The sequence below is a fragment of the Aulonocara sp. 'chitande type north' Nkhata Bay genome, linkage group LG19 (genome assembly GCF_057382095.1).
Source record: "Aulonocara sp. 'chitande type north' Nkhata Bay isolate Kocher_YH1m ecotype deep benthic linkage group LG19, A_spYH_male_GT1.1, whole genome shotgun sequence".
Lineage (NCBI taxonomy): Eukaryota > Metazoa > Chordata > Actinopteri > Cichliformes > Cichlidae > Aulonocara > Aulonocara sp. 'chitande type north' Nkhata Bay.
This window is the reverse complement of record NC_141362.1, coordinates 29,919,430-29,943,870: the sequence shown is the minus strand read 5'-3', so window position 1 is coordinate 29,943,870 and position 24,441 is coordinate 29,919,430. Positions and strand designations below refer to the sequence as shown.

At 43.3% G+C, this 24,441-nt stretch overlaps 1 protein-coding gene across 3 annotated transcripts in view; it reads left to right on the top strand.

Moving 5' to 3' along the window:
- Positions 1–19,359, top strand: part of kif26ab (kinesin family member 26Ab) — a 67,873-nt gene extending 48,514 nt beyond the window's left edge. For 2 of the 3 annotated variants that reach the window (XM_086274910.1, XM_086274908.1), the window contains exons 5-16: positions 3,740–3,923; positions 6,504–6,716; positions 7,732–7,825; positions 8,460–8,722; positions 9,582–9,765; positions 10,498–10,657; positions 10,978–11,140; positions 11,965–15,220; positions 15,780–15,973; positions 16,816–16,839; positions 17,070–17,220; positions 17,307–19,359. In XM_086274910.1, the coding sequence (XP_086131036.1) occupies positions 3,740–3,923; positions 6,504–6,716; positions 7,732–7,825; positions 8,460–8,722; positions 9,582–9,765; positions 10,498–10,657; positions 10,978–11,140; positions 11,965–15,220; positions 15,780–15,973; positions 16,816–16,839; positions 17,070–17,220; positions 17,307–17,488 (5,068 nt within the window). In that variant the 3' untranslated portion in view covers positions 17,489–19,359. Of the gene's footprint in view, positions 1–238; positions 1,038–3,739; positions 3,924–6,503; positions 6,717–7,731; positions 7,826–8,459; positions 8,723–9,581; positions 9,766–10,497; positions 10,658–10,977; positions 11,141–11,964; positions 15,221–15,779; positions 15,974–16,815; positions 16,840–17,069; positions 17,221–17,306 lie in introns of those variants that run through there. The other variant, XM_086274909.1, reaches the window with a different exon arrangement.
- The last annotated feature ends 5,082 nt before the right edge of the window (positions 19,360–24,441 follow it).

Below are 24,441 nucleotides of genomic sequence, written 5' to 3'. Positions count from 1 at the left end.
CAAATTGCGCCGCAAGCAGCCAGCAATCGAGCGCTGACACCTCGTCTGGCAGTCGGAGGGAAAAGGGGCTGGGCTGAGGAAAGAAAGGGAGAGAGAGAGGGAGAGGTGGGAGGCAGGGAGAGAGGAGGGAATGTATGTGTGTGTGTGGATGTGTGTGTGTGAGAGAGAGAGCCAGGGAAAGAGAAATAGAGAGAGACACGGCAGGACAGCTGCCAGAATTTCTCCGATTGCAGGAGAAGGACTAAGAGGTGGAACAGGAGCAGGAATTCTTCTCATTCTCAGCTACTCAAGGAAATCTTGCAGCCCAGCCAGGAGCGCTGATTATTTTCCCTGCCTTCTGCCTGTAAGCAGTAGAGCGTCTGGGAAGGACCGAGGCATAAGGATCTGTAACCACTCACAGCAGACAAGTACGGTGGATTAACTGGATGAGGGGAAAAAAGCAGCCTATGGGATGACTGAAGAATTGGATGTGAAGAAAAAGTAAAACTGAGTCGGAGGACAAGCCAAGTTTCTGCGGTTTCTGAACTGCGTCTGAACTTTTGCAGGTGAAAGAGACACGCAAGGAGTTAGAGATGCTTTCGTAGTGCATGAACACAGGAGGTGCACATCCTCATCCTAACCTCGTCCTCACCTTCTCTTAAGAAACTCTCTGGATTACACCTTCACTGCGCACCTACTGGTTTTCCTGAAGGGCACTCATCCTGCCTGCCCACCTCCACCCAGCCCCACCTGCCGCTTGTTCCATTCAGTTACTATGACGCCCACGCCTCCCACTCGTCGCTCTCCCTCTGCCCCCCGAGCTTCTCACAAGCCTCTGTGAAATTAAGTGGAACGTTGATGATCGTAGCGAAAAGGACCTCTGTGCCTTGAGTAGCAAGCAACCCCACCTCGCTGTGTAATTGCTGAGTGTGCCGGCGTAGCAAATGTGCAAATAATGGAGAAAAGTGACAACACGGACAAGGACAGCAAAGTCGAACTCTATCAGTTGCCTGTTTTTTGACTATGAGCATAAACTAGATAATGGATTGGAAAGAGCTGTAAGTATCTCACAATGTGTGCATGTCGGGGGGGGAAGCTTTGGCTCACTTTTCTAACATTCAACAGAATTCATAAAGCATGAGTGTATGTTCAAGTGTTTTCGGGCTTCACTTCCTCATACATATAGAGTCTCCTTTGAGCATTTTAGAGAAAGTTGTGAAGGAAAACAGCTTCATTAGCATTGAGATTGAGTGAACAGGTGGACAAGCTGTTGTGGGCAAAGAAATCTGAGCCTCTCTTCACTGCCTCTCTCTCTTTTTTTCCAATGACTGATCATATAGTTGTGTAAGGAGAGGAGAGAGAAATGAGAGGACGTGGGAGGGAGAGGTGGGGAGAGACAAGCAGTTTACCTGTGTACGTGTGACTGTGTTGAAAAAAACAAAGCCCTAGCATAATCATCCCTCACCTTCCATTCATGAACATGTGCACTGATTGTCATTGTGTTGCATGAATTAAAGCTCAAGGTTACAATCGCAGCTTTGGGCTGTGAACGCTACTCGCTGGTCAAAACAATTATAAATGAAGTGGAGTGGCTTTTTTTCTATGCTACTCTGTGGGTGCTGCTTGATTTCTGTCTAAACTCAAAGAGAAGAGAGAATGAGGTGAGGGGTGAGAGAGGGAGAGAGGCAGAGAGAGACAGAGGGACAGGGTAGATTTATCTTGAATGAATGTGCTGCGGATGCCTCTCATAAATGCGCGTACACACTCGCAGACTCGCGCCGCCACGTGTACTCTGCTATAGTTTCCCCTTTCTTTCTCTCCATCTCGCATTCATCTATTCCATCTCACTCCGTGTCACACGATCCGTCTCGCATGCTATCACACATAGGCAGCTCCCCGGGGAGCGGCTTCTCCTGTAGTCTTCTTGGATGCAATAATTATTCCATCAGCAAGCAGTGTGTTCGCTGATTGTGCTCTTGGGCTGTCACTGCAGGGGGTGTACAGTGGAGAGGGGAGGGGGTGGAGAAGAGGAAGCGGGGTGGGTTGTCACTCCAGGATACAAGGAGATAGGGACGAGAGGTGGGTTCTGTTTTTGGCAGCAGCCCACCTAGTCCTGTCCAGAGGAGCCCAGAACACAGCTAATGAGCTCAGGCTGGCCTTTTAGAAAAATGCTACTCACCAGGACATGGATCTGTTCCTTTTTGTACTCCAGATTTCCTCTTTTCTCCTTTTCATGTTCTCTATGTATTCTACCTCTCCTCAAAAACCTTGCTCTGCAGATTTTTCACATTCTATTCTCAACTTCAGGTCTTAATTCTCCGCGCCACACTTCCCTTCATGTTGACAACCGCCCCTTTGTCTTCCCCGTACTTCTCTGAAATCTGACTGCTTAAATGAAACCCATTTGAGTGCATTTGAATTACCTTTGGGTATTACTTTCCTTACTGACCTTGAATTACTGCCTGAGGTGTGTGTTAACTGATCTAGGGCAAAGCAAAAACTCGAACCACCTGGACCGGGGTCCCTGCAGGCCAGGCAGAGATATTGGTGTTGCCTATAAAGTTGAAGAAGTTTGCACAAAAAAGAATGACTCCTTCTGATTGTTCTACGGAGATCTTCTTGACTTTGAAAAGAGACCAGAATGACAGCGGAATTTAAACTGTGAAAAAGGTCAATTCACTTACAGAACTGGGTTCTGTTTGGTATCAGCAGAACTGTCATGTGACTATCTAGATATCACTAAACTAACATCTGATTATCGAGGTTGTTTACAACTTCCAAAATACATACATGTTGTAGGTTTGTCTCAATAGAATAGAATAGAATAGAAAACTTTATTTGTCAATTTCTTCAAATGTTCTTGCCATACAAAGGAATTGAAATTACGTTTCACACTGTCCCATGCGCAGACATTGACAACAATAAAGTGCAGATGCACAACAAAAACAACCCTAACAATAAGGTAATAATACTAAATACTAAAACAATATGGGTCTTTTCTGATGCTTTTCTAGCTAACAATTACACATCAGGAGAACCTCAGTGCTCAGTATCTTGCCCAAGGATACTTTGGGATGCAGCCAGCAATTGAACCACAACTTCTTATTAGTAGATCATCTGCTCCATCTTCTGAGTCACAGCCACCCAAATGATGCTGTCATCATTGCTTAGCTGCAATGATTAGCAGAGAAGGACACAAGTATGCGGTAGAGGGAAGTGTTTCAACAGTCCTCAGCTGTCACATCCACGACAGTTTTTTTGCTGTGTTTGATCAAAATACGTGCATGTATTTCCTGTGGCTTTACAGTCTGCGTCTGGTCCCTTTGAGCAGAGAACCTGGTGACCATTTGTCTTAGAGAGCTGTTCTGCATAAAAACATAAAGGTGTAAGAGAATTCCACTTTTAGTTTAAGTCGAGAGCTGAAACATTATCCTTCTTGTTATGGGAGTATGAGTTGGGAGTTGAGGGAAAAGCATTTTTAGAGTGGAGAAGGGTTGGGAGTGGTGGCATAGTGTAACTCACCTCCTGACTTTGTTTACTTTGGCAGACTAAGAGCAGATTGTTGACCTTTATGTTAAAGTGTTAGCGTGTGGTTTTTGTCAAGGTAGACATTTAAAATCAATAACCTCTTGGTAGGGTACCTCCTCAAGAAAACATTACCTGAGAGAGAAAGAAAAAGGATTTGCTTAACTTTACAGCTTGGTAGTTTTCTAAGTATAGCTTTACTTTCAAGGCTTTTTTTTCCCCTTCCCACCTCCAGGGCAGCTCAGAAGCTGAATCTTTCCTCCAAGCGGAAGAAAAACCTGCCTTCTCTGCTTAACCCGCAAGAACCCTCCATCTACCCGACCAACTTCAGCGGTATCCTGCAGGTCTCGCCACCCCCTGCCCCACCATGTCTGCTCCGTGCTGTTTCCAAAGTGAAGGAAAATCCAGGGATGGGAAAGGTGAGAAAAGACACACACAGAGGCACCAGAGACAGAATGCTTTTAATGCACAACAGCTATACAACACGTGCTCTCATAAGCCACCATTCCCTTCCTCCCTTGCCCTGCAGAACTGCGTGCGCCAACATTTATGGATACACACAAACCCCTATTTGGAGGGTTGAATGCAGAGTGGCGACAGACTGGTCTGCAGGCAGCGTGCTGTCTGGTCCAGTCCATGCAGATGCAGCCAGATAAGCCTGCTGGAATGTCATGAATTCACTCAGTTTGTGTGACCAGCATTCCTCTCTGTGAACACAGAAAAGACAGTAAAAACTATAATTCACCAATCTGTGGTCACGTTAGCATCAAGACTCCTAATTCCATTTTAGGTGCAGTGTGCAGTGTTGAAAGTCAGGCTGCCAGCGATAGAGCAGTCATTAAACAAAGCTGTATAAACACATCTCTCTTCCTTTGTGGTTTATTGGGTATTGTTTGTCTGAGCTGGCGTCCTGTATTTATAAAGCAGAAGAAGTCCCCTAACAAGATTAGATCCCACCTGGACAGGAAGTGCTCGCTTCTGTTGCCAGGTATCCAGACGGTTGAAATTTTGCCACATATTGTAAATCTCCCATTGACACGGGGACTTCATAAAAAACCTGTGCTATTAACAAGCCTACTCAAGCTCACACCTGATGTATATGATCCATCTGTGCCGTTTAAGCAGCTGGTTTTCAACGGGAGATCAGGATTTATGACATTTTATGATATTGTTCCAAGTCTGCTTGCACAGATTTTCAGGTTTTCTTATAGTAAAGTAAACAGATCCGTGTGCTTTCCTGGTTTGTCTGCCTCTCTTTCACCTGTGGAATCGCACGTGAAATAACATTTTCAGTCGCTTTCACGGCTTCTCCGGATCTGTTTCATTCGAATTCAATCAATGTTTCCAATCAGGTGTAGGTGGGTCACTTCCACTTCTCCACTTTTGACCTAGACACAGTTCTTTCAGGTGTAAGGAGCTGAGTGGACGGAGTCATGCCAAGCCTCACTAATGGATTTTGTGGGGAATCAAGGGACAGGGAACCAGGGGCCATTAGCACGGTGTGAAATACTACAGCCAATCCTCTGTGGCCTCCACTATCTGATCTCTGCCAACGTAAATAAAACAGGGACATTAGCTCACTTGGTAGCCTCTGTCTGGTGGACAGACATGTGGTTGTCATATATGGAAGCCCTGTTTAAATGACATAGCAAATCTAATTCACTCAACATATGCACTTGTCAGTCACAACAAGAGTCCCCTGTGGAGTATAAAGAGTGCTTGCACTTGGCCTGGGGTATCCAAGATGAATTCACTCAATGAAAGAAAGGCTTTTCCAGCCACATTGTTTGTGAGTGCAATATTAATATACGAGTCAGGGAAGAATGGTCCTTTTGTGTAGGCGTGAAGATGGTGGAGAGTCCTGAGCTGAGCAAAGCAGCCCTATGTCAAAAAGGGAAGAGAGTTGGTTGTATTTTAAGGGTTTTATTTCAGTGCCTGAGAGGCACCATAGGTACTTTTTTAACAAGCTTTAAAATGACTCTGGATTGAGTTCCCTGTCATGTATACTGTAGGACAGAAGCAATTCAGCTGATGTAATGTTAGGTGCAGCACTAAATACTCTGGGAGTTGACAGGGACTCTAAAGACTGCTAAACATATCCAAAGAGCCATTTCTGTTCCCTGTCATTCACAGATATATTTCCAGAGAGCCTTTGGAGAAATAGAAGTGGCGCTATCTGACCATCAAATTGTAAAGGAATATAGAGATGTCAGAATTTCTAAAGAGGTGTCATATAGCCTGACACACATAAGCACACCCACACAAACCACAAACTGTGCATCTATGCATTAGAGACATAGGTTGTCTGTAAAAGAGGTCCTACCACAAGGCATGAATGGGCATGTTAGTGAATCAACATCTTTAGATGCAAGATGCGATCATGTTTAGCATACCATGTTGGCATCAAGAACTATATGTTGACCTGGGGAAGGTGTTAAGAATCTACGCTCATTTTATAAATATAATATGTCTCAGAATATAGCAGGGTGGGTCACTTGACGGCCAGTCGTTTTGCAGGCAATAGAGGGAAAGGAGAGAAAAAGGAGAGTTAGGAGGTGGAACAACAGGCAGGGAGGGCATATGCTCCTGCACTCCCACGCTGGTGAGCTGTTCCTGGTCCAGAAAAAACAATCTCTAGTGGGATAATCCCCCAGCAGGGAGCTGCACACACACCGATTTCTAACATTTTCAGCTGTGACTTTCAATACTCACCTTGCTGCCTTTTACTAACACCATTAGCCAATGTGTTGACCCAGGGAGAGTTTCCATGGTAACTTTCAGTGTCCATCAGCTCTGACAAAGTGAACGTGATCTTAATGCACAAACGCTGAAGGACCTTCAGTTTGCAACTTTTATATTGAATTCCTGCCATATGTTTTTCCCGTCTCTTCGCTTAGTGCACTATAATCAAAATGTCTGTCTTTTTGTCGTGTTTTTGTGCCATCTCAATTTCTAACACACCGCTGTTCTCTCTTTTTGCTTATTTGATGTTGCTTTAGGTGAAAGTGATGATGCGTATCTGTCCGTCTCTGGAGGCTGCAGACTCCTCAGAGTCTCAGTCTTTCTTGAAAGTAGACAGTAGGAAGAAGCAGCTGACCCTCTACGATCCTGCGTCCAGCCCACACTCTAGTTCAGGGCACAGGAGATCCGCCACTGTGGCCGTCCCAAAGATATTTGCCTTTGATGCTGTTTTTACCCAGGATGCTTCACAAGTAAGGGCCAGTCTTTGTGTATGTGTGTGTGTATTAGAGCAAGAGAGCTATTTTTCTATTTGTTATCAGGGAATTCAGCCTCTCAAGGGCAAAGGGACGTCTTTATACTTGCAGGGTGTGACCAGAGGCTTAGAGAAAAAAATGCCTTTCTTGGGTCAAGGGGCATTCTTAGCAACATGGGCCTAACAGCTGGGCTTTTAAGCCCTCTACGGAATGATTTGAATCCACTCCACTTATATCTAACCACTCCTTTCATAGGACAGCTATATCTAACCTCAGCCATTTGGAAGACACAGCAGGCATAAGTGCTGAGATCAAAGTCAAAGGTCAGATATACAGTATGTTTAGTACATGTGACTTAGGAGCGGATCAGATTTGCTCTCTTCTCATATTAAGACAAACACCAAAATCTTTTAAGAGAATGACTCAATCTGTTTTTGCTCAAAGACAAAATGAACAGAAAATCCAAGGTACGGTAATCTGAAGTATTGTTTGCATGTCGCCATGGTGCAGCGAACTCTAAATAACTATGACAACAGAGTGTAGGATGTCATCACCTGTGTAGGATATCCAGAAAAACCTCAGATTTTTTGCCTACTTTGAGCAATTTTTTAAAATTAAGTAAGCTGCTGATGGCTAAAGACTAAATGTTTCTGCTACATAGTTGAGGCCAAGCTGCTAGATTGTGCTGCTGGGGCAGCACTGCTGGTGGCTAACAGTAACAACAAGCTGTTCTGCTGTTAGAGGTCTTGTTTGCTGTGTGATGTATGGGAAGGGGCCTTTGCTGCTGAAGCCTTGCCCCAGAGGACCTCTGCTGAAACAGATTGCCTCGACATGCAAGACACGGAAACAGACATTAACAAACAAACACACACGCACTTGAGTGATGAAAAATACTGAAACTAATAACATGAATTGGTGTAAGCAATGCCAAATGCTCACTGTGCCTGTTTTACAGTGTTCCTCGAATTGCAAACTGACTGTGAAGGGCCTGTCTCTTTGTGTTTTTCCACAGGCTGAGGTGTGCTCAGGGACAGTAGCTGAGGTCATCCAATCTGTGGTGAATGGTGCAGACGGCTGCATCTTCTGCTTTGGCCAAGTAAAGCTCGGTAAGCTTCTCCACTGGCAACAGATTAGAGAAGTGCCTTTGTTAGCCAAAGAAAACTCTCATTGCTCTTTGTTAGCTACACTTGATGTCCACAATTGGCTTAGCGGTGCACTGGGGTGAGTCAAGGAATGGGTGATTGAAGGAAAAGGAATGGATAGTGAGTCTGGTGTGGGGGTGAGGGGTAAAGTGCTGCATTCAGGCTTCAGGGCTCAGTCTGTAATTAAAATCTTAGTAATTGGCCTGGCCAGTGTTCTTAGGCTGAAGGGCCTGCTTTTCTCATGCAGCTGTTTCCAGTTTCTGTAATTCTGTGCAGAATGACTGTGTCTGGAACAGGTCCCTGGATTAGCATTTGATTTAAAAGAAAAAAGTTATTATTATTTTATTTTTGCCTTTCCAAATATTACCTCAAATCCTTCACATCTGCCATTATTAATTTTTTTTCAGCACCATTTGTTTAGCAGAATAACCCTTCAGAAAATATCCAATGCCAGTGCCTATTTCTTTGTGAACTTCAGGCCTATTTCAGACAGGTTGATAAAAGAAGCAATTTTATTTTGAACATATAGTGAGTGCAGCCGGCTTCCACACACAAGGCAATATTTTTATCCCCCCCCCCTCCTTTCTTACATCCTCAGGCAAGACATACACCATGATTGGCAAAGACAGCTCCACTCAAAGCCTAGGCATTGTGCCCTGTGCCATTTCTTGGCTCTTCAAGCTCATCAACGAGCGCAAGGAGAAGACGGGCACGCGCTTCTCAGTCCGCGTGTCTGCAGTGGAAATCTTTGGAAAAGATGAGGAGCTAAAGGACTTGCTGTCTGAGGTGTCGTCCGGCAGCCTGCAGGAAGGCCAATCCCCGGGAATCCACCTGAGAGAGGATCCCATCTGTGGCACTCAGGTGAGAAGTGTTCCATCTCTCCACTTTTTCTTTGTTCACTGATCCTTTCATTCTCTCTGTGGGTTATAAAATATTAGTCTGACTGAGTATTGATCTTTTACTGTCTAGGCTCTAGCTCTTTTTTTCCCCTCAAAGATGTTTAAAGTTCTTCGAGTGCAATGTGTGTATATATATGTGTGTGTGTTTTTATCTCCCGTGACTTCCTACCCTACCTGCTCTTAAAACCCTTGCTTTATATTTTCTACCCAACCCTTCTGTGGTATTGATGGCTTTCTTCTTACCTTTGTATTGACTCTTCTGTCAGCATCCGTCAGAATCTATTACTGATGTATTAGTGTCAGCCCTCTATAATGCCATAGAAGTATTACTGGGTGTGTGTGTGTGTGGTGGGAGTGGGAATAGCAGAGGGGGGTTGTGACTGTATGTTTGAAGGCTCTCACAGGTGTTGCTGTCAGATGTTGTTTTTGGGGGATATGCATGGACTCTAACTTCAAAGGGTGTGCAGTACTATGAATCTCCCTCTTGCGCTTTCCTTCAGCAGCTATGTGTGCCTTCTCTCTTCTGCCTCCTCCTTCCTTTCCTTCTGTATCCCACCACTGCCATCATCACATCATGTTGAGGTGAAGAGCCCCTGCCTCCTGCTCCACTATTACCTCTCCTAATCCTCCTCCCACTGTGTGCATATCTGCTGTTTTAATAGCCCCTGAGACCCAATCTAATGGGCAAGAAATGTGTGGCAGAGTCCAATTAACTGGTTACCTTCTCTTTCTCGTTTCTCTCTGTCTCTCTTTCTTTTAAACATCAGTCCTTTTTCGGATACCCTGACCTTATTCTCTGGTTTTCCTTTTCCGCCCTTCAGCTTCAAAACCAGAGTGAGCTTCGTGCCCCAACTGCTGAGAAAGCCGCCTTCTTCTTGGATGCAGCCATTGCTGCCCGGAGCACCAGCAGACCGAATGTTGATGAGGACGAGCGACGGAACTCCCACATGCTGTTCACACTGCACATTTACCAGTACCGCATGGAGAAGACTGGAAAAGGGGGAAGTTAGTATTATTGCATTACTACTGCCCTGCAGCATAGGACCAGAAAGTTGTCCCTTCAAATTTATAGTAGAAAATTATAGAGTGAACCATGCGCAAGCAGCCAGATTAGTGAATGAAGTCCACACTTGCTCTAAAAAGTACTAAAATACAAGATAATCTAGATTAAAAGGCGCCTCCATTTAGTTATCACTAATTGTTGTTGGGTTTTTTTTAAAAACATAAGCTCTTTAGATGGCTAAGTGGATTTGATCGCACTTTAGCTTTTAATGGAAAATCGCAGGCTCTTTTTTGCGTTTGATGAATTCATTCTGGTCTCTGCAAAACAGAAATGTATTTGCATGCTTGTAATACATTGTGGTTAAGAGTAAGTAAAGCCTGCTGGTTTATGAACAACATCAATCACCAACAGGATAATGTGTAGCTCTGTGATTTACAAGGACAGACGCTGGCATTCGCCCTGTCTGCATTTTTAAATTATTCGATGGGGGACTGTGTTTCTAATTGTCAGTAGATTCTCTCGTTTTACGTGTCTCACCAAAGGAGACTCCTTGTTGCCATGAGTTACACATCTGGTGGAGGTTTAGCAGTCTGGCTGCAGTCTTACTCATAAATAATCCAGACAGCTCAAACACAGCTATGCCACTCCTGTCATCAGGGCACTTTGTACAGGCAACTTACTCCACATAGGGAGTGTCTGTTTTGCTCACCTGGTTCTTCTTCTGCCGTTGGCAGTGTCGGGTGGACGAAGCAGGCTGCACCTTATTGACTTGGGGAGCTGCGAAAAGGTCCTGAGTAAAAGCAGAGATGGAGGAGGAGGCTTGTGTCTTTCCCTGAATGCACTGGGAAACGTCATAATGGCTTTAACAAATGGAGCGAAGCATGTACCCTACAGGTGAGAACACCAACATGAGGTTTTAGAGTCGGCTGCGTTTTAGCTTCCAAGAAACTGTATCTATATGTTAATTGTTTCAGGCAAGTCACCGCATGTGTTGTCAACCTTGCAGGTTTTTCTGTGCGACTGTTCAGTTTGTTTAGTTAGCTGCACAACAGCTTTCACTGGGGTTGCACAAGATTATATTGTAGTTACTCAAGTATGAAAAGATTAATGACTTGTCATTTGGGAGTGTTTTTCAGCTCGGAGGATTTAACGTGCCTGCCCCAGTAAAATATTACTGGGCTGTTTGCTAATAACAATGTAAATGCTCCCTGTAGAGACAGCAAACTGACAATGCTGCTGAGGGAGTCCCTTGGCAACATCAACTGCAGAACAACTATGATTGCCCACATCTCAGATTCCCCAGCCAACTATGCTGACTCGCTCACCACTATCCAGCTGGCATCCCGGATCCACCGAATGAGAAAGAAGAAATCTAAGGTACGGCATGTAAACATGTGCAGTAACACACTGATAAACCGATGAACAAGCAATATGAAATTCCAGTGACACCACTAACGATGCATTTGTATAATTTAAGAACTTATTATAATCCTTATAAATCTTAATAAAGCTCCATTTAATGTTGCTCATTGTTTATAAATGATAAATGAAGAGTAATCGTTATTATTAAACATTATTTCATCATTAAGTGTTGCTATTGTAGCAATTACATTCCTAATGTGCATGCGTAACTTTAATTACCTTCATCATAAATCACAGCATTATTAAAGTCCTTAAATTTGTCTTCCTCGTGTAATTTTGGAGCTATTTCGCAAATGAATGTGTTAATGCTCCCACAAATGAAATATTATTAGTGCAGTAAGTCAGAGCTAGTTTCTCTCAGCTCCTCAGCACATAATCATGTAATCAATACCACCGCCTAAGGAAGTGTGTGATGTATTCCCTTAGATTAGGGAAATATATGCTCCAGATAATTAGGTGAAATGACAGCATGTATTTATTTAGTCCCCATTATAATTATGATGCAGGCCGCAGACAACAATTTGCATTATTGACATTAGTTTCTGTGGGGCTATTGATGTGCACTTTTAACCTCTAGATAAATATTGACCGGTAATATTATAGGAATTAAAATATGCTCTGAAATGGATTTTGCTGCAAACTAGTAAGATATGAATCTGCTCTAAATTATAAGAATTAAAGTGATTTTGTAAATTGCAAAGTCTATTATGTTAATTTTCCTTTTATCATTTTGTGAGATCATTTACAGATCTCTACTCTGTTCTAACTTGGTTTTGCAGTATGCATCTAGTTCATCTGGAGGTGAAAGCTCGTGTGAGGAAGGGAGGATCCGGAGGCCCCCCCACCTCAGGCCTTTTCACCCTCGAACAGTAGCCCTGGACCCAGACCTGCCCTGTTTGCTCAGTGACCCAGAATACTCCTCTAGTAGTGAGCAGTCTTGTGATACTGTTATTTATGTGGGCCCTGGGGGAACTGCAATCTCAGACAGGGAGCTTAGTGACAATGAAGGCCCACCTGCCTTTGTTCCAATTATCCCTTCTCTGAACAAGAAGAAGTCTGCAAAAGAGGGCCCTCTGGACAGAGACCATTTCTTTAAATGCAACACATTTGCTGAACTGCAAGAGAGGCTTGAGTGCATAGACGGCAGTGAAGAACCTACTGCTTTCGTTGGAGAGGGAAAACGATCCCAGGCTAGCCCCAAGATGGACAAATCTAAAGAGAGCCAAAGCTCTGTTTCACCAAAGACTGTAGCAAATATTTCTTACAACCAAGAGGGTATCTCACCCAAACAATCTCCTAAATCGGTCCCCCCGCAGCCATCTTGCAGTCCCAGTGCCAAATCTAAAGTTGACAGTGCCAAGAGGCAATGCATGCCTGTGGAAAGGGTACCATCAGAGAGTGTTCAAAATGTTTGCAGGACCAGGGCTGATGGTGAGAAGGCCTTGGTTTCAGAAAACAAGGTTAGTGCAAACAAACTGGCACCTGCCGCTGCCCCACCTACTGAACCTGTGGTGAGAGAGAAGATTTACTCCAGCAAGAAATCCTTGCCAAAGCCAGCCCCGCCTCCTTCACAGCAGAGAGAAAATACTGACAATGAGGAAAGATCAAGCACCAGAATGCCACCTGTTGGAATGAGCCACCAAGCTGCGAAAAGAAGGGATCCGTGCACTTCGCCTTTACTTAGAGCTCCGGTGGAGGTGTGCCAGGTACGCTCGACGTTGAGGGAAAGATGTCTGGACCGGGACATCCTTAGAGCGACCGTCACCCTGCAGCAGCCTGTGGAGCTGAACGGAGAGGATGAGCTGGTGTTCACTGTGGTGGAGGAGCTATCTATAGGCAGTATAGTAGATCAAGGCCGGCCATCGAGCATTATTAGCTTTAACAGTGACTGCTCTCTTCAGGCCCTGGCCTCTGGTTCTCGACCTGTCAGCATCATCAGTAGCATCAATGATGAATTCGATGCCTACACATCAGCCGCTGGAGGGTCAGAGGTGAACATTTCAGTGGTCACAGCCCCTCAGGAGGGAGGAATGGCGTGTATAGACAGCAGAGGTTCATCTATCAGTTCTTGGCTGAGTGAGGTTAGTGTCTGCACCTTGGAAAGCGAAGGGGCTCATTCCACAGACGTCTTCCTTCCACAGGCCAAACACATGGGCCCAGAGGCCACCGTTTACTTTGACTCCCTGGATATGTTTAATTGTGTCTCCTCGCCTAGAAATGCCAAGAACTCCCTAAATGACAGCGGATTTAGTTTTTCTGAACTAGACAGTGATAGCGCCGCCTCAAGCAAGCTGTCACTGACAAAGTGCCCCCCATCACCAGAATCAGCAAAAGGCTCCCTAAAATTTACATCTAAAATAACTAAAGCTCACTCGCTTAGCTCCTCCCCACAGGGCCCAACTATAGTCCACTCCAGTCTTCCCAGGAAGATTAAACCTACCTCATCTATCTCTCATAGCAGCAGCAGTAGCAGCAGCAGCAGCAGTAGAGAGCCACTAAGGCAAGAGGTTAAACAGGAAGATCCTTGGAAGTGCATTGACAACCACTCTGAACCTCAATTTTCTGACTCCAGCAATACCAGCAAATTTCTCAGAAATCCCCCCAGTGGCATCCCTTCCAGCAAAACGTCCAGCAACACCAACAGTGTACCTCGCTCTCCCAATGTGCAGGGGTCTACCTCAGCCCAAAGGGTGGTTGATGGCTGTGAGAAATCAGCCAGCAGGAATCCACCCAGCAAAATGCCTCAGCTGAGACGAGGTGCCACCACCCTGGGAACAGTGCCCGTCATTCATTCCACCACGGACTACAAGGGAAGCCAAGATATTGTTGCATCTGCCACAAGCCTTAAATTTTCCTCTCTGGGGAAAAACAAGGCCAACTCACAGAAAGCGAGCAATTCCGCTAAACCCGACTGCACCATGCCTCCTCCTCCTCCAGTGAGAAAATCCAGTCTTGACCATAAAACGAAGACACTGCTGCCCCAAAGTGCCTTAAAGACAGCATATGGGGAGGCAGGAAGGACCTATGGAGCGAGGGCGGCTGTATCAGAAGATGAGCTTGAGGTATGCCACAGAGTAGACAGTTTCAAAACCTCCAGCCTCAACACGGCCAAAGTTACCTCCAGTTTGAAGGCCAAAGGGCCTAGAGGAGAGGCTGGGCAGCACTATGGCAGTCAGATATCACTGGAAAGGTGTGAAAGTCTGTCCTTATCAGGTTCCAGAGCTGCGCTTAGTAGAGAGAACAGCGGGGCAAGTCTTGGCAGCAGTAGTAGCAAATCAAGCAAGTCCATTTCGCGATTCGGTATTCCCAATTCATCCAGCGCTCCTATTGCTTCCTGTCCATCCTCCCCAAGTGGAGGAAATGTCAGCAAACCTGGACAGGTAAAAGCTTCTGTAAATCCTAGGTCATTGGGAGCTGTTAATGGTTCTAAGGCACGTTCACTATCAGCCAACAGCTCCAAGGGCTTAAGCTCCTCCACAAAGTCTTTGGCCGCCCCATCTACCAGAAACACTAATGCCAACCTCCCTCCTTCTGGACGGACATCGGCTCCTCGGACCACCGCTGCAGTCACCAGCAAGCCTGGAAGAGGCACTATCATGGGCACAAAGCAGGCCATTAGAGCTGCAAATAGCCGTGTGAGTGAACTGGCAACAGGCAACATATCAGGAAAACACGTGAAAGCTTCAGCAGACTCAGACAGTGGGAATGACAGCGGGGTGAATGTGAGTGATGACAAATCCCCAGTAGCCATGCTGCCTTCTCCATACAGTAAAATCACAGCACCCAGGCGACCTCAGCGCTACAGCAGTGGCCACGGCAGTGACAACAGCAGCGTGTTGAGCGGGGAGCTACCTCCGGCGATGGGACGCACAGCTCTGTTCTACCACAGCGGTGGCAGCAGCGGATATGAAAGCATGATCCGTGACAGTGAAGCCACAGGCAGCGCTTCCTCTGCCCACGACTCTATGAGCGAGAGCGGCTTCTCATCTTCAGGGAGAGCAAAGAGCTCCAAGTATCCCAAGAAGAGAGCAAACGGTGAGAAACTAATTTGGGATTTCGGGGTTTTACAAGTAATCTAGAAATGGGTAATATTCACAAATATTGTGATATACATTTCGTGGCACACACCCGAGTAATAAATATGTGCTGCCTCAGAGGAAATCAACCATAAATTTGTGGATCCATTGTTATTACAACCACAAATGAGCATTTCATCGGATTTTGTTTCCTTCTGAATCAGCAGCATGCATAATTCATACGTAGAGTAAATGCGAAAAACGTTAATGAATGTTTCAGACAAGGCATCTTTGATGTGTGTATTGATCAAATAAGAGTTGAACATGGGGATTTTTATGTAGGCCATTGTCTCGTGTATAACTGTTTCAATTCATGTAGGATAAACCAACCTTTTGAATCCACATATCTCATGAAACTCTTATAAGTATGCAGTCGCCACAGCTCAACCAACCACTGTAAAGCCTTGCATCACTTTATATCTCAGAGTGGGATTTATATATTTTTTTCTACAGATCCTAGCAAATGCTGCTGTTGTATGTTAGCAATCTAATTGGTGCCTGTCTGCCTGGTGCTTTAGGCTTCCAAAGAAGACGGCTAATCCCAGCACCCCTGCCAGACACAGCATCTCTGGGGAAGAAGGTGAGCACAGCAGGTCAGTGGGTGGACTTGCCTCCTATGTCTGGACCACTGAAGGAACCCTTTGAGATCAAGGTGTATGAGATCGACGATGTGGAACGGCTCCAAAGGCGCCGTCAGGAGGAAACCGCAGAGGTGAGCAGACACAGGTCACAGCTGGCTTGTTTTGCTGGTTTAGTGGTTCATCTTTCTGAACCCTGTTTTGGGTAAAGTGAAGTCTGGGTTGATGCCGTGTAAATCCCACTTGCTAAGCCTTAGCAGCATTTTGCATCTGCAACATCAATGCCATACATTAAGATACAATCACACTGACTTGCAGTGTGGGAATTTCTTAGCTCCCTTCTCCCCAGCTTCTTTTTAAAGAACAGGACAGCAATAATATGTCCCAGACGTCTGACCTTCAGCCAGCTCTGTGGCAAATCCTGGAGTTAAAATATCTGCGTCTCCAGATTCCCAGTGCTTGGTATTTTGGCAGCACTCCTTGGGAATGTCAAGAGTTCAGTAGGCAATTACCAATGAGGGTTAATTGGTCTGAGTATGACTGATTACTCGCCTCACTGCTGAATGTGATGGTGATACGGTGGGGTGTAAAAATGAAAAAGAAGACTGCGGTGAAAAGATTGGTCAGAGAATGTGCGATGATTGCGAGGACACCTGACACCGACCCAAATCAGCTCAATGACAGCAGTCATCACTGTCTGCATTGCTGACTCCTCCTGGGTCATTAACTGTTTCCATGAAGTGCAGCTGGAGGGGGATATTTTTAAACTTATACATATGAAATCAATGACAGGAGGTAGTCTGATTTACTTTTCTCCTCATCATCAATGTCAATTTAGTTCTTTTACTGTTTTTTGCACCTATTACAAAATTCCAGTTAAAATCCATTGCAAACAGAATATGTTTTAATATATAACACTCTGTCTTGTCCAACACACTAACTTGTTTTATTGGTTTTTTTCCAATCCCGTGTTCAGCAACCATTCCAAGACGTTGACAAGGTGAGCTCGTTTTTCAGAGAAACTGATGTTTAATTAAAAGCAGCACAGACTGTATTACCAGCGAGCCAAATGTGACATACAAGCAGTATATTATCTGTTTGACTTTATTTCACGTTTATCAATGAAGTTTACTGATAGCTTCCCTTTTTTATGTAATGCAACCGTTTGAACTTTTTAACTGCATTTTTGATAGTTACTTAAATCAGTATAATCTGTCTTTTTCCCCTCAGGGCCTGCTGTATTTTAACAGTAAGCTGAAGATGCTTGAGAGAAGGCAACAGCAAGTGAAGGAAGTGAGGGCAAAGCATCAAGTGTTATTGGAGGAGCTGGAAGACACGAAGGCCCGACTGATGATGGACCCCAGCAAGTGGATAGGAGAGTGTAAGTCACTTCCTTTGAGAGTAAGATGACAAATAAACTTTGGTAGCAGACAATGTAACTAAATCCTGCTTTCCTCATTCCAACAGTTGAGGTGGACCAGAATTTGGATAAAGAATCTCCAGAGTATCTGGAGGCCTTGACACAGGCCACAGAGGAGCTGGAGTTCTGCGTCAACCTGTGCAAGGCCCGTGTCATGATGGTGACGTGCTTTGACATCAGCATGTCAACACCTGGCACTCAGGAGGGGCTACGTGAAGTCGAAGTCTGAGGACAAAAGTAAGTAGGAGCGGGAAAGGAAAGGAAATGGAAGTGAGAAGAAAAAGAACGATGAAATGTAGCAGTCAGTGTGTAGAAGTCCCTGGGAAGAAGAGCAAAAGACGGAAGTGAGATGAGAGTGGATCTTAACATGTAAACAGAGGAAATCTTGACCACCTAGCTACAGTGCCTCATTACCAGGACACGGCAGAGGAATGACACATGAGCACAAACGCTGTTGCCTCTATGGCAAAGCAGTGGCCATCACCTACTCAAGAGTCAATGAACAACACCTGGAAGTGCCTTTTTTATTGTTTTGTTTCGAGTCGTTATTTTTCCTATGGCGCAGGTATCTTAAGCGTACCTACTCCCTGAACATATTGCTTTTAAGAAAAATATTTTATATTCCATTGTATAGTGTATTAAATGAATATGTGATGTGTACAAATGTCCTTTTTATGGGGAAAAATAAAGTAAAAAGAAAAAAGCAATAAGCTAATGTTATTGCTCTCCCAGACTGCCTTTTCTCTCGTTTCAAACCTCAGTCAGCATTTTATCCATGATCATTCAGCCTCCTGCGCCTTATGTTAACTCTCTGGTTCTGTAGTTTTCTAAATTTTCAAACTGGACTATGTTATTTCATCAAGGACTGTATTTGCTGTCATCACTCATCTCCTGCCAGCTGTCCTGTGAAAGCTGCTTGCAGGGTAGAGTGAATGTTTTTTTTTTCTCCTCCAGTTGCCTTGTTCAAAATGGGTCTCAGTGGATGCACTTAGGTAGAGCAGCAGTTTTGTTGTGGGAAGGAGAGTTTATTCAAACTGTGCTTGCCCGTGTTTATCTCACTAAAATAAAAGTTTAAGCCAAAACATATCAATCAGAGGGGCACTGTGATGGACGATAAGTGATTGTTCTTGATTCAGCCATTCTTTCTGGTGCCTCAGTATGTGGTCATGCAACGTAACCTTCCCTCCACTCACCTACAATGATCATATGATGACTGGTTACACTTCTACCGGTGCCCATCAGTGAGCCCACTATTTCTCTAAATGGGCTTTGACTGGGGGCTTTTTATATACTGTAAAATAAAAAGGAGCACTGATGAGCACAAGTCAGCCAGTCTGTTAGACACTACTTCTTTTTTAAGTGCTACCAAGCCTCAGCTCTATGCATTCCAATACATTTACTGCAACTACAATAAGAACCTCATTACCGAGTAAGGGCAACCACCTAGTTTGTTCTCTTTTGTCCCTACTCTACTAATCTACTAATTATTGACGTTGATCTAATGTCTCAAACGAAGACTCCAGAATTTCTCCATGAAACGATACAGTGAAAAGCAAAAGATTGCGGCATTATTTAGCAAAATCAATCATGGCATCAGCTCTTCATGGCTGCCAGAATGTGCTTATGAATCAAACAGCTGACACGGAGACAAAAAAGATGATTGGTGAAAATGATTGTTGAGAAAAACAGACTGGCTTTGACGTATCTTGCTGTGTTTGACTTCTATATCTATGACAAATACGACTTTGTTTTCTTTGTTTTACAAAGATGGACTATCTCAGGCCCTCTCTGAAGATGCTGCATGAGATTTTTAATCACTTTTAAGAATGATTTCTACTCCATTTTTTACCATTCTAATTTTTTACAATAATTTCTGTGTGTTCACTAATGTGGGGTTATGCTCATGAATTAAAGAACTATTACCAAACCAAGACCTTTTTTCCAAGAAATTATTATATGTAAGGTCATATTTCATATCAAAACCCATATTTTCTAATACCTTTCTTTTTGTATAGGATTTTCAGACCCTGTGTATAAATGTACAATATGGCAGCTTGTGTTTTACTTTTACAGTACTTGTGAATAAAATGTTCCTTCCTACCGATGATTCGGAGTTGACTTTTTTCACCCTTTCATGTGTTTAATACTATTTATTCTACAATTATTTTCACAAAATTCCAAATAAATACCTTTACTACAGTGGTAGCTTAAAACAGCAACTAACCAGGAGAAACCTTTGCCACAGGATTACAAAACTAGACATGGCACACTTGCCCTTTTGTTTTATGTTTGTTTATTCAGCATCTTCTCTTTTAAAATGAATGCGTGTAGAAAAAAGTGCTTTAGTGAATGAGCAAGTTGTTACTCTATGGAAGCCCGTTTCCGCCACAAAAAAAAAAGTATCCGTAACTCGAAATTTTGAGAAAAGTAACTCGAAATTTCAAATCAGCGCTGCCGAGCAGTAATCTATGTGAATGACGTCATTTCCTTGTTACCCGGAAGCTGAAGCCCTCAGGTACAAATGCTACAGCTAAACTACCGGTATTACAGCCAGTCATTAGGGCACAAATTGCTGAGTATTTTCAGCTTGGCTTCACAAATGACTTGTGTTATTAGCTGAATCACATGGCGTTACTATCAGCAAACGTACTCTCGAAAGCGCTAATTTGTTGCACATTCCTCTGAGCCATATCCTTCCGGATAACAAGAAAACAATGCCAGTCACATAGATTAATGATTGGCAGAGCCAACTCGAAATTTCGAGTTACTTTTCTCAAAATTTCGGGTTGATAACCTCGTTCAATTTTGAGTTACGGATTTTTAAAAAAATATTTTAATTTTAGTGGCGGAAATGGGCTTTCATATTACTCAGACGTATTCAGAGTATAAAAGCACTATATAAGAACCAGTCCATTTACTAGTATAGATCCATATACTTTTACATTCACATTGCTAATGATTTTTTTCCACAAAATAAAAAATCACACAACAGACTGTATTGTCCTCGTCTAATGAAAGCATTGATATTATTGTAACATCACCAAAGCACAGAATTTGTAGCACAAAGGATCAGAAGGCAGATCTGAAGACAGAAGGGGGTGTAACCAATAAAGTGGCTCCAGTGAATCTAGATTGACTTTATAGAAACATCTATTTATAAGTAGCAATCCTGATAATATTCAACATCTTCTTTCTCATGAAATCCTTATAAATTAAGGAAAAGTCCATTATACTGTTCCCTGAAGATTACAGTCCGCTATTATTTCCCCCCTTTTGTTGACAGGTAACTTAGCCGACTCTGCACTGAAATCATTTTCAGCAAAGGTCTAATTAGCCTGGAGATGAGAGTACCTGAGCAGATCATAAATTAAATAGGAAGCAAGATGCTTAATGTCAGATCAAAGTGTGTTCTCACAGCAGCCAACTCAGTGTTCTTTTTTTCTACAAGGACATTATTGTTACCTCCCAAACAAATTATGAATTTGTAATTTGGCTCAGTTTTCCTCTCGTTTATCTCCATGTTTGCACTTTGCTTATGTGTTTGGAGCAAAAGAAAAACTAAGAGTGAAATGAGAGACATTGACATAAATGGACTTGCTGATTCAATGCAGCTACATTAATAGCAGCTACACGATACAACTGTCAAAATGTTGAATATTATGGAGCGGGGTAAAAAGAGAACGTGGAGGACTACAGCGATTAATTACTATCAGGAGAACCCTTGGCTCAGTGTGAAGTCCTGTTGAGTAATATGCTGTTGCTGTGTGGATGGAGAGCCAAACTGGACCCTGCTGTGCAGTAACATCTTGTCTCCCCCTTGTTAATTCTGTTTTGATCAAACACACGAGGAGTTGGTTTAGCTGACTGGCAAAGAGCAGCTGGTCACCGTGTTTATAATCAAATTCTGCGAATGACCCATGTGTGAGGTTTTGACACATTTCCACATCTTGTAAAGGTCACTGTATGGAAGAACCACATCAAATGCGCCACACACAATGGAGGCATATAAAATGTAGGAAACTGTATCCTTTAAAAAATTCTCAAGTTATTCTTTAGCCAGCAGTGATTTGGCAGAAAGTAAAAGCCTTCTGACAAATCACTCAAAAGCCTGTCAGCTCTGTACCTTGTTGCTCTTGGGAAGTGTGTGTCTGAGTGGAAACATTTGGCCAAGGCTGCTGCAGACGTCTGATGGCCCCTGAGCACAGTCAGCCCCGTATATCCCAGCCTACTTGCCTCGGGGCTCTGATCATAAGTAGGGGAGCTGGGTGTTGTGTGAGAATAAAAATGAGTTCACTGAGAAGTCAAGAGTCCCCCTCTCCTTCACCCCAACCTGGCACTGACCCTGTGAAGAATATATACTGACATTTTTATTTGATATTTTTTCATCAAGCACAATTCCAGTCTACTCAAATTTGAGTCCATTTTATATTCCTTTCTGTCTTCTTTGGTCTGTTATCTTGACTTCAGTACTCAGAGCGGTTTCTGCTGTCAAACTGTTTCAGAAGCTATTTTGTAATTGGGGTTTTTTTTCTCGCTATTTCAACACTTAGAAGTTTAAATCCCCTAAATGTCAGCCTAAATCCTTAAAAGACACTTCCATTTAGATTAAGGAAAAACTCTAATTTTAATCTAACTGTATTTTTCATTTTAGGTGGCCTCACGTTTGCTGAAATAATGTGGATTATTACTAAAGCAGGCTTATTGAACCCTCACTCCCCCTGCAACCCTGTTAGGCTGTCTGAATGTGCCCAGGGCATTGTTAGTGTGGGTAGTTGCTCAGTTTTGGATTTACAGCCCTGCAGTTCCACAGATTGGTCTGCCTAAACCAAGCCTGCTCTTTGAAGAAGACCCATAAACCTGACCACATGCTGCCACTTATTCACAGTAATTAAAACAAGCTGGCGTCCTTAAATTACCAGAGCCTGGGCAAGATGTAAGCCTCACACACAGTCGCTGGTCATGCTTCAGGGAAGTCGTAACTATTGACATCTCCATCCCTAAAATGGATTGCATGTGTGAGCAGTTTTGCACCGAGACAGAAACCTTAAGAATCCTGAAAGCTTCGCCCCATGCTCTAGATTTTTTCAGGATGGGTGGCCAGACAAATCCAGTAATTTGGCACTGAGCTTAGTTGATGCTAAAGGGAGAAAATCTAACAAAAGCAATCAGTTGTGTGAAAATGAATTCTCACTTTATAGTCAGAGTTAAACACATTTGCTCTGTGATTTTGCCAAACATCGGGGCTAGGCTGGCTCGAAAGGCCATCATCATTATAAGTTGTGTAGTGTGTGGCTAATAATTTAACATATTGGTACAAATTGAAATGTGAATAAGGTACCTTGTGTCACTATCACTGGACTTCCTGAGTCTGCATTCGAATTGCCTGGTTTGGATAATAATGAGTTCAAACGGGCTGTGAGCTGAAATGGTAATGAGTGTTTCGGCGATGATGCATACTCAGTCACACCTACATAACCTGATGCGGTCTGACTGTGAGCTGGCAGCTTTTTTCCTATTCATTATGCGGTCTGAAAAAGTAAGTAGAGAGGAATAAGTAGGGATAGCAGGGTGGGAAAATTCATATTTTTTGGCAAAAACATGTGTTCCTGCTCAGGTAATTTTCTCTGTCTTTGCGCAGTGAGTGAATAAATGTGACTACGGTGCATAAGATATTTTTATTTTTACATGCTTGTTATTCATTCAGCAGTCTATCCCGTATCATGGTTGGTCAGTACATGCAGTACATGATGCACTGACCTTGTCAAAGCATGATAAGGAGAACTACTCCTCCCCACCACGTGCACTCACCTTGTTTTATCTGTGGTCTTGTAGTCTCATGGTCCAGATTGCTTGTAGATAACCAGTGATTTACATAAAGGCTTTGTTTGGAAACACTGTTTTAAAATGCTTTCAGAATACTGATGTGAGGAGTCAGTGTGTAATGAATATTCATTATTTGGGGGGAAATAGGTTATACACAGTTAAGCAGAAAAAATAAATTATAAAATCATTGATTACAATGTTTTTTGGACATGTTGCAGCACGCTACAGCGAGGTTAATCACTTACATGCCTATCAAAGCGTTTGCTGTTTTTCTTTTTAAGGTTTCAGGACTCATATAAGCCTGAAAATTGCACTCAGGAGATTAGTGATCATAAAACATTTCATTATTCCTACAGAAGAGGTGAAAGTATTTGATTAAAAAAAAAAAAGCTCACTGAGATATTGTTGTTAATTGCATAGAGAAACAGCCATTCCATCAGGTTGTGCTCTTAACAGATGGGAAGGCGTGACGAAAAAGACCTTTTTTAATTAGTCTGTCTGAAGACATTTCTTCATAACAGACAGCCCCCTCTGTGTTAAGTCTGAGTGGCCACCAGGAAGGCTCTTAGCTGGCTCCCAGTAGCAACCATCTGGTGTACAGCAGAACCGGGGCTACAGGGTGGATCCTCACTCCACTGAGCCACCACATCACCCAAGGACGCAAGCAAAAGCTCATCCTGTAAGGTTTAGTCAGTTTAATCCAGTACCTCGCTGCTCTGTGTGATGATCAGGGGTCAAGCCATCAATCTACGCACCAAGATATGTAGTCCTGTAGAGATGGATCAGGCATAATGTAATCTTTGTGTTCTGTGTTAAGTATCCATTTATCTATTTCATGCTAATAAATCAAAGATTAGCACGAAATAGACAGATAAATGGGCTTACATTTATAATTCTCCTCATCTAAATTGTTCTGAAATAGCAAGACACATTCAGAAGGTAATACTCATCATCATTCTGCAAAAAACCCCAAAACATTTTGTTCAGTATGAACTGTTTCTTTTTGCTACGTAGCTCAGCACATTTCAGTTGTAAGTGTATTAAATGCTCCATCCAGTTCTAGATTAACTGTAACTCACAAAATGCAAAAGCAAACATACTTCAGGCATTTGTGAAGTGTACTGATAAGATAAATTGGATTTCCTGCCCCTGCCTGGCACAAGTTATTATATATGCTGTTTAATAAGACCTCTGTTTTTAAAGCTCTGAATGCCTTCTGCCTTCTTCTTGCATTGACTCAAGCTCTCTGGCTACAAACCTTCAATTGTAAATTAAAAATCTTATCAGTGTATACTCTTTGATTTGTGCACTTAGCTGTAAGTGCAAATACCAAGTTATGGTTTTGTGTGCCAGCCTTAA